This window comes from Mesoplodon mirus, assembly GCF_964341445.2.
Source record: "Mesoplodon mirus genome assembly, chromosome: 6".
NCBI lineage: Eukaryota > Metazoa > Chordata > Mammalia > Artiodactyla > Ziphiidae > Mesoplodon > Mesoplodon mirus.
The window spans coordinates 59,672,525-59,685,720 of NC_138982.1; the positions used below are offsets into that span (position 1 = coordinate 59,672,525).

The window sequence follows — 13,196 nt, forward strand, 5'->3', positions numbered from 1 at the left end:
AAATACCAGTCTTGGATTGAAATCTGTCCAAGTGCCCCATATCACTGGCTTGTTCAAGTAAATGTTATAAAGTCCCATTATTTGCATTTGCAGGGTTTTGGTACCACCATGGCACAAGTATGGTAAGGAGGCAATATATAGATTGAGTATAGTCTTAGGCTGTGTTTGCATGTGTGTAAACAGTCTTGGAAAGAATAAACTATTGCACATATATGGGAATGATGCTATCCTCATAGCCATATCGAGTGGAAGAAATCCCTGGCTAGACACACTGTTAAAACATTTCAAAGATATATTTTCGACCAGAACAGCCTGGTTATATTTTGTAGTTTGAAGATTCTCACCCTTAGTGAATGGCAGGAACTCATGCTGCCTCTGGGCAGTGGGCATTGAGCATTACTGCCTATAGGATGAAAGAGCCTCACTCCCCTTACCTCCTCAAGCCCCAAGGAAACTGCGTGAAAACTTTCTTCTTAGAGAGACCTCTGCCTGAAAATCCCTACAAAAGACTTTGTAGTAGGGTTAATTTTAGGGAGGTAACTGGGGCAGGAATTTCTAATACCTAACAGTCATGTCTTCGTAAACCCTCTGGGCAGTGGAAACTGGCTGGCTATTAATGTTTGCTCAGTCTGTTTCCTTTGCAGGACATGTAACTATAACGGGGCCTTGGGGAAGGTTTTCTAGGGGAAAGGACAGGGAAGTGGAGGAGGAGACAAACGGGGAAAAGCATTCCAGACCCAAGAGGATAATATGGTTAACTGAGTGAGGTTGTATAGTATAGATTTGGCCATCAGTAGTTCAGGATAATAAATTGTAATGGTTGGGTCCCAGTTATAGCAATAAACAGAGTATAGTTTTTTTTATGTCAAGATTTACCTGTAATCAAACTCATTCTTTTACTCTCTTTATCAAGAGATTCTGCCCTTAGGAGCATATTAATAGTTCCAATGATACATAAATCGGTGATTTTTGACCTCTGAAAAAGGTGACAATTATTATAGGTGGAGAATATTTGTCAAGAACTCAAAGGTTAATTTTATAACTGAGTTATCAGAATTATATAGAGGAGAGAGTATCCATTGTCAGATACTACAGTTGAATCAACCTTGTGGATTGTTACAAAGAAAGGCATTTTTAAGATTTTTAAGATAGTGTTTTGTTAGGTTGTGTCTCAGTTTAAGAGTTGGATGACTCAGAGCTATAGGGTTCTGTTTATTAGCATGGATTTCAGTAAACACAAGCCTACCTCTATTTGATGCACAGTAGTGTGGATCATGAAATGAACTGTTTAATCTACATTCATCAATATTGGTATTTTCTGAATCTGTTTGGAGCATTTGATTTCATCTTAAGAATTGTGATTCAATTAAATAAGCACAAATACAATATTAGGGAAAGTAAATATGCAATCTTATTAAAATTTAATTTCAACCTATTATAAGCTGTACATCTTAAAAAAATTCTTTGGGAAGATATTCCTCTTTTGTTAGAAGTTCATAAAATGTATCATTATATAGTTTCCCTCATAGCACTAATATAAGCCATTTCTTCAATAAAAAAAATGTTGAAAATTATATTATCTTCTTTGGAAAAAGTTTCCTAAATTTTTAAAAATTATAAAGTTTTACATATTATTTTTCAGAGCTTATTTAATCTACTTTAAAATAATACTATGGTAAAGGTGTTTTTTTGGAAGTTGTAAAGCACTAACACAAATATAATTTTTACCATCATATTCCAGAGCAAAACGTCTGGCTTTTCCTGAACTTTCACTTTAGTACACGTACATGAGAAGGGAGACCTGCCTTCCTTCTCAGATCCGAAGCTCAGCTTCTCTAATGAAAACTCTCCCATTCTGCTCTACGACATGAACACACACCTCTGAAGTGCCATGTTCATGGGAGCTTTGGGAAATGTTTTCCACAAATGTTTCTTTTTTTTCCCTTTGTATAGCTTGTGAACATTTAATTTTACTTAAAGGTGACAATTTCAACCTCCGACATTAGAGAAGAGGTACATTTAAAAAGTGTTTTTTTCTACTGCCTTTGAAAAGTACAGTTGCTCTCAGTGATATTGGTGGCGTCGGTATGAATCCATAGAAAAAGAAAACCTGTGTGTAAAGGTCTTAAAATGTATTGTTTAAAAGAAGTAATAAATGAATTTTAATTTGGAAAAAAGAAATCTATATAAATTTAAAGCACTATTCTAACATGGTATAGTTTTAAATGTAAGAGTAAAAAAAGTAAGTCCTTTTAGACCACCTATTTAAATTCACTCCAGTACTTAAGGATGGATAGTAGCCGTCTTATTGACTTAAAAGTTATACTTTAGGGACTGTTATCAGTGTTAAACCTTGATTTTGTGGAGCTTTAATTGATGGAGGTGAAAAATTTGGGGTTTATAAGAGCGGTGGGGAATGGTAGTGAAACGAACATCAACATATTTTAGAAAAAGGAACTTTTTTAGTCTTGCCTCAAGCAAACCACATGTATCCATTGCTTAAAATCTTTTAGAATGCTTATGTTAAAGCCATAATTTTGTTTTAGGTAGTACTAAATAATTACTTCAATAGTAAATAAGAGATGCACATAATCATTAAATTAACATAAATGAAGATAAAACACTGGCTGGGAGACTGGGGTTTTACTTCTAGTTGGTGAATTAGCTGTGTGACACCTTAGGCCATTACTTAGCTTTTAACCTGTTTCCTCTTCTGAATATACAGCATGGAGCCTGTACTACTCAAAATGTTGATTTTGTTTAAAATCATCTTTAAGCTATATAAAACTACGATTCTAGGCCACATAATGGGGTATTTTTTAAAGTTGCTCCTACTTAATTCTCTTTTATCTTAATTCTCTTAATTTCCTTTCTTAATGGTTCATTTCACACTTAAGAGCCTTTGCTAAAAGATAATTATTTATTAAGCATCCGTTTCCTGGGTCACCCACAGTCTTTGTTATCCTAAGGATTAAGTAGAAAATTCACACAGATGAGCAAATGAGGACGTTTTTCTAAATGCTTCTTGCTAAACCACTGAACATATGAACACATCTGAGCACTGTCATTCATTCATTTAGCAAACCATTTGAACATTTACTGTACAGTGTGTGGTATACTTAAGGAACTAGTAATAAATAAACAGAATCCTCTCTTCCCCCCATTTTTGACTGCGGCTTGAACAAACATGGATGTAATTATTATTACTTAATGTACTGAATGTAAAGTTGGAACTGAGAGGGAATTTTTATGCACTGGGTGAAGGATTAGGCTAGGTGATATCTAAGGGATCTGAGTGAATCACATCATAATTCCTATAACACATTTTGCATACTAATCCATATATCTGATTAGGTTACAAAATTAAAGGTACCTAATATTAGGATTTACATTTTGAAACTGTTGTGACAGCCCATATTTCTCAGAATTATTTTGACACTTGAATCTATTCCAGAGGTGTTGCTATATGCAGGGTGTGTGACAGAATAACACAAAGAAGCTGGTGCTGATTTACTCTACATTTTGAACTACACCCAGTATTGACAGTGCAGTAACTTTTGAAAACTGAAAAATCTCAGAAGAGCTTGCTGAACAGGTTTGGTTTTTATTTTGTTTTTGTCTTTTTAAAGCAAGAAAGATTACATAAAATTTTACTATTATCACAAATATCTACTTTTTAGAAAGCACTCATATATTGCATAGTAAAAGGGTTTCCTTTAAAATGCAGAACCGGTAAGCAGTAAAACAGTTTTGTGCTTGGAGCTTGAATTTACAAGTATTTGGGGAGTAAATATAGAATGGGAGAATTGATTAACTGTGAAGAAGCTCCCTTACAACCCGAGGATTCTGTGAATTACATTGTGATTTCCTATTGACACAACTTTACATATTAATATCACTTGATACTAACCTTCCCCATAAAGATACAAAATGAAAATATATTAAAAAGATCTTTTATGTGTCATAGTCACAGCTTTTTAAAGCAGGAAAATGTCCAAATACGTGTTAGACTAGAATCTATAATAAAGTGTTTGTAAACAGGAACACTAACATCCAAGTGACCAGATAGTCTGGGTTTAAAAAATTTTTTCCATGGTACTGGTTAAAACTTTTAAAATATTTTAACTTACGTAATTTTTCAAATATTTTTGCTGTTAAAATATCTATTACATAAATACTTTTTGTATGTGTATTCTGAATTTTTAAAAAATCAGTGGGAGTGTGCAAAGATGGTATAATTTTGGACATCTAATTTCTAAGACATTTAACTAGATTCCCAATCACCTCATTCAAAAGCTTGGTCTTTCTGTTTTTTCCATAGGAAAAAAAAAGTCAAAGTAAGCTCCAAAAAACTCCTCAAAGTAAGGGGGTGAGCTTATGGTGTAGGTTGGAGTTGTAGACAGCAGTGTGCAGGATGGATACTGACACTGATGTCAGGCATTTCAAGCCTCTTTGTTGAATTAGTGCTTTTTGTCTGCTTGCTTATTGAAAACATTTTTTGCTGTTGACTTAACAAAGGCAAATTGTGATAAACTTTAAAAAATTTTTATTTTTGATGCCTTATGCACATGTTAACTGATTTTTTAATTCCTCCTTTTGCTTCCTCCCATTGTTCTAATTAAATAGGACTTTCATATTATTAAAACCTCAAACACTGACCCAACCAGGATGAACAAAGCATCACCAAGGGGAAAGAAAACGTTTTTTTATCTTTACAAAAAACAAATGTTAAGATTATATATAGATGTATTCTTTATGTTGGATATTGTACTAGAGTCCTCCTTGCAGGGAATGAAATAGTTTTAGCACTCTTAGCATTAGCGTTCCTAGATGGTGTCTATAGCTACAGTTTTAAAATGTATAACCTGACAATGAAGTTAATTTTGCATTATAAGAGCACACCATGATCTATGTAAAAAGATTGTCCATTTGGTGTATTTTTTTAAAAAAGAGCAAGCACTTTCATATTAACAGTAGCATGTGTATGAATTTTAGATTTTCCTATTTGTTGTGTCTGTATTCAGTGAAGTAAAATTGAACATTTCAAATGTTTGTTGATGGCAACATTAACTGTTAAATTAAAGCACCTTATACTCTGCTGCTTAAACTTGCTTGTAATTGCACCTTTGTTACCTGCACATTTTCACATAGAATATTGTTGTAACATTGCTTCATGTGGGTCTGGATGGAAGGTTAGTGGGCCTACAGGATCACTTATTTATATTGTTTATATTACAATAATATATTGTAGACCAGTTGTAAGTTCATTTCTTTACAAATAAAAGCCTCTTCTATTTGGCTGGTCAACTGAATAATTTCTTTTTTTCCTTTAAGCTTGTGAGGCATGGGGCATCTTCTAAGTAAACAAACAGCTTAGAGGGGCTTGAAATAGTTATACATTATCCAGGTTTAAAATGTGCAGAGAGGATGTCTTTACTAATTAAGTAAAATATATTCTTAAGTATCTCAGTTCCACATATGGCCAATTAGAAAGCCAATACATTCAGAAGGAAAGTAACACAGAGAAGTAGAGCCGGTTTGTACATTGACAAATCAGATGGGATCTGTGTAGCTTAACTCACAGAGTGATTTCAGATGTTTCTGCCCTTTAGATTGCTCCACTCCAGGAGTTCTCAACCGGGAACAGTTTTGCCCACTGAGGGGAGTATGGCAGTCTCTGGAGACATTTTGATTGTAGTGACTGGGAAAGGAGGTTCTACTGGCACCTAGTGGATAGAAGGCAGAGATGCTGCCAAACATGCTGCAGCACACAGCACAGCTCCCCCAACGAAGGGTTATCCAACAGAAAACGTCAGTAGAGCTGAGGGTGAGAAACCCTACCTTCACACCGTGGTACGTCGCCAATGTGATTACGGGTTGTCATGCAAATATATGACAGATGATAAGTTACAACTGAAGATGGCTCTGTTACATCAGGGAAGAGACCTAGTCACCACTCCCAGTTCTGTAAGGTGAGCAACCAAAACTTTTCTTTTAGGAATATTTGCACTAAGAACAGAGATATATATTTTTTAATTAGCTGAATTTATTTTTTTTCATTTACCATTTTAACCACTTTATTTTTTTAAAAGAATTTATTTATTTATTTATTGGCTGCGTTGGGTCTTCATTGCTGCACGCGGGCTTTCTCTCTAGCTGCGGCAAGCGGGGGCTACTCTTCGTTGTGGTGCGTGGGCTTCTCATCGCGGTGGCTTCTCTTGCTGTGGAGCACGGGCTCTAGGCGTGCGGGCTTAAGTAGCTGCCTCACATGGGCTCAGTAGTTGAGGCACGCGGGCTCTAGAGTGCACAGGCTGCAGTAGTTGCAGCCCACGGGCTCTAGGGTGCGCAGGCTTCAGTAGTTGTGGCTCGCGGGCTCTAGAGTGCAGTAGTTGTGGCACACTGGCTTAGTTCTTCCGCGGCATGTGGGATCTTCCCGGACCAGGCCTCAAACCTGTGTCCCCTGCATTGGCAGGCGGATTCTTAACCACTGCGCCACCAGGGAAGTCCTAAAATTAGCTAAATTTAAATTACACTAATCTTTCCGCTTATGTTAAAGAATATTTATACCAAATTATTTAAAGAAAACAATCTTGATTTTCTTGCTCTAAGTGTAATAAAAATGTTTATTTAAATCTGAAAAGTTGGCAGTGAATCGCAGATTTACCTAACAGTTTGTATCCAGTAGTTTTCTGGGTAACACAAATATCAGTATGGTCAACAGGTATAAATATTTCTTATTGGAAGTATTTTGTTAAAAAAAAAAAACCTAATAAATAATATCACAATCCCAAAAAGACACATTCTGAAAAGGTATGGAAGTTTGGGATGCGGGGGAGAGCTTTCAGTTCAGTTCATTCTTTATTATGTTCCAAGGCATCATTCTTTCCCATTTGTAAAATGATAATTCTTGTAGCTGTTAGTTTTAGTTTTAACATGGCAACATGTCAACAAATTATTACTGATATAGGCTTTTCAATTTGCTCAAGATTATGAATTGTAAGTGGAATGAAGCAGCATTTCCAGTTGACAAATGGATCCACAGGTAATGCCATGTTTCTAAAATTAAGTGTGTGACAATTAAACCAAAAAACTGTAGCAATGAGAAAACTATTGACAAAGTACAACCACGGAATGTTCATCTCGATGTACGCTGGAATCTGTACTTTAAGTAAAAGGATAATTATTTGAAGTAGTACAAATGGTAACCAGGTACCAAGAAAACAGATAATCAACTTGGGCAAGAGTGTTTTTTTAGAGCTCACAGTATAACTAGAGTGGGATGAAAAGGGAAAATATAGGACAGTCTCATTCATATAGGAAGTTATCCTAACAGCCTGTACCAAGGTAATAACTTCTGACCAAGAGGTTATAAAAGCCATAAATAAAATTATCACCATGGAAAATGACAGCCAGTAACTCTGAATGCTAATGTAGAAAGGACACTGATAAGAATAAACATTCTGTGCCTTCAGGCTTTGGTAGATAGCTGGATCTCCCAAAACATAAGTAAGGACTGAAATCCAAATTAAAATAACCGCAAAGAAATAAAATACTTTTTGACACTTAAATGGAAGCTTGGTGGCTTTAGAGAAATTCAGGTAATAATCTATACAAGCTATCAGAAAAACTGGATAATGCAAAAAGCCGTAAGTAAAAGAAATAATTTGAGTAAATAGGCAGATGTGGTATTTAGTAAACCTAATGCCTAAAAGTACAAAGTCCCTGAAATAGGATATAATGGAAATATTCACCAAAAGTAGAAGATCAGTAAATGCTAGTGAAATGCAAAAATATTCCATAAAATTTTGATGGGTGTTTTTTCTTCTCATTCCTAGTGTGAGGATATTTAATAATATTTTCCCAAGTGTAATCAAGAATAACAGACAGTTACCATCTAGGGGCTGATTTGTTTGATGTAGCTGGTACTGAAAAGAGCAGTTCTCTGAAGTAAGAGCAGTCATTTTTTTTCAGCTCAATTTCAAAGGCATGCTGCTACAATAAGACAGTACTTCACTTTATTTTCCATCCCTGCAAAGAAAAGTGAAAAGAAAACCTTGATGTTATCTTGATGCTATCACTGTTTTAAAACTTTACAAAGCAAGCACCTCATCTCAAAAATCTATTTTAATCCAATCATTTCCCCAAATAAACATATTTCTCATACTTATAGAATACAGAATATGATCAAGAAGAATTAATGTGTACACTCTCGTCATTCTTTGAGACCCAGATGGTCCAGAACTCTCAGATCTATAACCAAACTTTTATATAAATTACTAACTTCCACATAAGCACAGGTTTTAATAACTTGTTGAAAAAAGGTAGAAAAACACTTTTATCTACCAGAGCCAAAATATAGGCTTCATATAGCTGATTCACTTTGCTGTACAGCAGAAACTAACACAACATTATAAAGCAACTATACTCCAATAAGAATTAATTTTAAAAAATGACTGAAACACTCTTAGAAATATATCTACTATAAAAACAAGCCATGTTTTATGTCATCCAATTTTATAACTGAAGAACTGGGAATAATTCAGAAAAAAGGCATAGAAACTCTGTGTAGCTCTAGAAAGAGGATCTAGGATACCTGATTTTCACTCCCTTACTCTCCTAGAAAGAGAACAGTTCCCTGGAAATAAAAACTGAGATCCTTCTTTCCAAAAAACTGGAAGGTTCCTGCATCAAGTCATGACATAATCATGAGATCATTCTACTATTAACTATGTTGTGAATAAGATATCACATTGATGGTTTGAATTTTCTCCTTTGGAAAAAAAAAACATCTAGTAAGTTTGACTTCTAAAAATAAAATACATTCCAAGAAAATACAAATATATATATATATAATATATATATATATATATATATATAAAACATATATATAGGCTTCAAATAGCAGCCTGATTGATAGGAATACTCAGAACAATCCACTAATAGCTGCTGACTCAGTCCCACTCTGACACCAGACAACATTACCCGTTTTTATCTTTCTGTCCGTGAAATTTAGACAGTGCTTATGAGGCCCCTTTAATATAGCTGGTTTCAAAGCTTTTTAGCTGCAGGATCATCATTCAAATAAATCTCTGAAGCTCAAAGATAAAAAACAGACGGTTCAGCTGAAAATCATGAAAATATTGGTTAAGGAAAAAGATTCATCAGGTGTGGCACCTGGAGAGATGAAAGAATACAGGGAAGGAGTAGGGATACCTGAGAACGTTAAGAATTGCTAGATAAGGGCAAAGGAACAGGAGCTGAGCTTGAGTGATAAATACATTCAAAGCAGGAAAAAGATGATGAAAGGGAAAGTTCAAAGAGGAAGAAATCAGGAAAGGATGGAAGAAAAGGAAGGAAATTCAAGAAATTTATCCTAAAAAAAAAAAAACCCACACAAATTTATCCTTAAAAAAAAAAAAAAAAACCACAGTTGACCCAAAGTTGTTTCTGCAAGACTGTTCAACCAGTGTTTATAACAGCAAAACAAAACCCAAACAATAACAAAAAACCTACCCATGAATGTCAACAATTAGGGATGTGTTAAAAGTGATACATCCTTGGGGCTTCCCTGGTGGTGCAGTGGTTAAGAATCCGCCTGCCAGTGCAGGGGACACGGGTTTGAGCCCTGGTCCGGGAAGATCCCACATGCCACAGAGCAAGTAAGCCCGTGGGTCACAGCTACTGAGCCTGCGCTCTAGAGCCCGTGAGCCACAACTACTGAGCCCATGTGCCACAAATACTGAAGCCAATGCTCCGCAACAAGAGAAGCCACCACAATGAGGAGCCCGCACACAACAACAAAGACCCAACACAGCCAAAAATAAAAAAAAAATTTTTTAAAGTGATACATCCTTACGATGTACTATTATGCAGCCATTAAAAATGTTTCTTAGGGGCTTCCCTGGTGGCGCAGTGGTTGAGAATCTGCCTGCCAATGCAGGGGATACGGGTTCGAGCCCCGGTCTGGGAAGATCCCACATGCCGTGGAGCTACTGGGCCCGTGAGCCACAACTACTGAGCTTACGTGTCTGGAGCCTGTGCTCTGCAACAAGAGAGGCCACAACAGTGAGAGGCCCACGCACCGCGATGAAGAGTGGCCCCTGCTTGCCACAACTAGAGAAAGCCCTCACACAGAAACGAAGACCCAACACAGCCATAAATTTAAAAAAAAAAATGTTTCTCGGGATAGGAAGACTTAGTTTTCACTCTACCTTTTCTATACTTGTTAACTGTTGTTATGCCTTGTGATTTTGTTACATGTTAAAAAAAAATACCATGATAAATTTCCACAGTATGTTTACTTAAGTGAAATGCAGGATAAAAAATTATGCAGCAACATGTCATCTAATTTTTTACAGATATTATACATGTATAGAAAAAGACTGAAAAGATACATATCAAGTTATTAGTATGGTAGTATTATAGGTTTTTCTGATTTTCTCAAACTTTACAGAAAAAAAGTAAGGGAGTGTCAAGTCTGAAAAGTAAAAAAACAATTTGCCTACAGATAACTGATGATTAATTTCAAGGAAGTGGTGAGGATACTGTCTGAGGATAAAGAAAAGAGAAGGAGAGGGCCACCAGTTCTGTTGACAGAATGAACCCTAAGTTGACAAAGAGTCTCTCCTAGTCGAGAAGAGAATTCAACTCTCTTCAACTAGGCCAACTTTTTTTTTTTTTTTTTTTTTTTTTGCGGTATGCGGGCCTCTCACTGTTGTGGCCTCTCCCGTTGCGGAGCACAGGCTCCGGATGCGCAGGCCCAGCGGCCATGGCTCACGGGCCCAGCCGCTCCGCGGCATATGGGATCCTCCCAGACCGGGGCACGAACCCGTATCCCCTGCATCGGCAGGCGGACTCTCAACCACTGCGCCACCAGGGAGGCCCTAGGCCAACTTTTGAGCTTCGGTATTTGTCTTTTCATTGTCCAGTTTTAGCAAGAATATTGTTAAGTCGGTTTAGGCAGAATCTCTCACTCTCAATATCTGATCTCTCTTAATATCTGACCAGGTTCCTCATCCCCATCATCCTTTAGTTTAGGTGATGTCTATTCACCTTGACCTGCCTTCAGCAAGAATTCTGGTAGGTCAGTTTCACCAGAATCCCCTCTTAACCCCTGATGTTTCCTTGGTAACAGTCCATTCACTGACTGACCTGACCCCCACCTTCTTCCTTGGGTATAAATTCCCCCTTTTCCTTGTTGTACTTGGAGTTGAGTCCAGTCTCTATACCCCCCCAACCCCAACTGCAAAATCCCATTATTGTGGTCCCCACACCTATTGCAGTCATCTTGAATAAAGTTTGCCTCATTGTTCTTTAACAAGGATCATAAATAATTTTTTCTTTAACATTCTCATGGCCATCAATCTACCTTGTCATTAGCTAAGTTATTAAGACACACAAATAATGTATCTATTTACACACACATGTATATGTAAAGACAGTTACAAAAAATCATCCAATACCTATTTTCATAACTATAGGTTATAAAAGAACAAATGAAACAAGTTCTTTTGTACGCTCAATTTTTTTCCTATACTCAAATATACTATATAGTTTACCCTCTCAGAAAAAGTTCCATTCCAGGTTTGATATACAGGGGCACAGAGTCATGGCTGCCACCTTGACAAACACTACTGGCCTTGGATAAGGAAACCTGGGTGGAATGGTAAGACCATATGAAATCCTCGTGCCAAGAAAAAATTTAGGCTTAGTTTTAAATAGCAAATGTTGGTTCAGAATGGGGGTGGGGAAGGGAAACGATGTGGGTTCATATTTATAAAGACCCACTTATTAAAAAAGCATGTTTAGGATAAAAGAAAGAATTATCAGTATAAAATGACTGTACCCTTTACAGTCCTATCCAAAATTAAAGCTAAGGAATCATACTTAAGTAGGCGACATCCAAGGGATGTTTCCTCAGTTTCCATTTCACCACTGACTCTCCCAGGGGAGCTGATTGGAAGGCCAGGACAGCAGGCCTGTCCCTGCAGGAGGGAAGCAACCCTGAGTGTCTCCCAGGGGCCAAGGAAGCGGGTCAGGGGCAGGGGTCAGCCACAGCCACCGAGGCACTAACCAAGAACCTCTTCAGAAGAAGATGGGGAGAAAGAAGGCAACAAATCTGAAATGGAATATGTAAGAGAAACATAAAGCTGGAAGAGACTTCAGAGACAAGAAAGATAAGGCCTAGGGAAGATATGCAACTTGAGGCAATAAAAAGCAGTCAAAGGGACTGTATGGAAAAATGTTGGAAAATGAGGTTTTGGTCGTTTTACAATGGTTCCTGAACACCATAATCATGGAAACCAATGAAAACTTTCTTAGATGAAAAAAAATGTTAAACCCTACTTACTCCATAAACCACTGAAAGTATTCAAAATTCCATTATTTTGTTCTTTAAAAAAACCTCCCTATAGAAGACAAAAAGCCTTTGATGGGCTACCCATCCCCCAATTTTCCCTTGGAAAATGTTCACATTAACTACTGGGATGCAAAGATTTATGAAGATATGATCCTTTCCCTGCATGATGTTTTACACTACTTATGAATCAAGTCATGCTTCATATACAATTCAAGAAGTTAATGTGCAAGTCCTTTTCAAGGCATCTTTGGGCTTGCTGTGTGATCTGGCCAGTTTAGAAGTATTAGTAGGGCCTGAGAGAAACAAACCACGACTTCTTTTCACTGACCCAGTCTCTGCTTTTCCACTTATAACCCAGTTAATTCTTAACAACACATCATACTTACTCTGCTTTCTCCAGTAGGTCTTTCTTGGCTGATCTTCCTATTTTACTTCAGTATTACTGCCTTTAAGTATCTCACTTTTGGTTCCTGGCATACCAAAATGCCATGTGAATAAGCTCTGCGTGAAAGATAGAAAATAAAATAACCGTCATTAATAGCCACCTAAATAACTGGAATTCAGTGTAACTGCCTCCAGATCTCTGCTTAGAGAAACTGTAACTATTTGTAGGATTACGGCAAGTAACTTCTTTTTTCCAGCAAAAGGAAGGAAAGGGATACTTAGATTAAAAGTCACCAAAGATGCTGAGATATGGGTGCAGATAACATGGTATCTGTTTATAGAAATACTGCCTACATTGCAGTTTTCACCCACAGGTTCAGAGTCGAAACTAGCAGCTCTCAAACTCGTTTCAGGACCTTTTGACACTTGTTGCATGTTAATGTGAGTAACATTT

At 36.8% G+C, this 13,196-nt stretch overlaps 1 protein-coding gene across 2 annotated transcripts in view; it reads right to left on the minus strand.

The window, feature by feature from the left end:
- Window positions 1-6,546: 6,546 nt before the first annotated feature.
- Window positions 6,547-13,196, minus strand: part of GPR160 (G protein-coupled receptor 160) — a 32,507-nt gene continuing 25,857 nt past the window's right edge. For both annotated transcript variants that reach the window (XM_082624231.1, XM_082624230.1), the window contains 3 exons: window positions 12,745-12,859; window positions 8,983-9,095; window positions 6,547-8,028 (listed from right to left, as the gene is read on the minus strand). In XM_082624231.1, the coding sequence (XP_082480357.1) occupies window positions 6,945-7,961 (1,017 nt within the window). In that variant the 5' untranslated portion in view covers window positions 7,962-8,028; window positions 8,983-9,095; window positions 12,745-12,859 and the 3' untranslated portion in view covers window positions 6,547-6,944. The remainder of the gene's footprint in view (window positions 8,029-8,982; window positions 9,096-12,744; window positions 12,860-13,196) is intronic.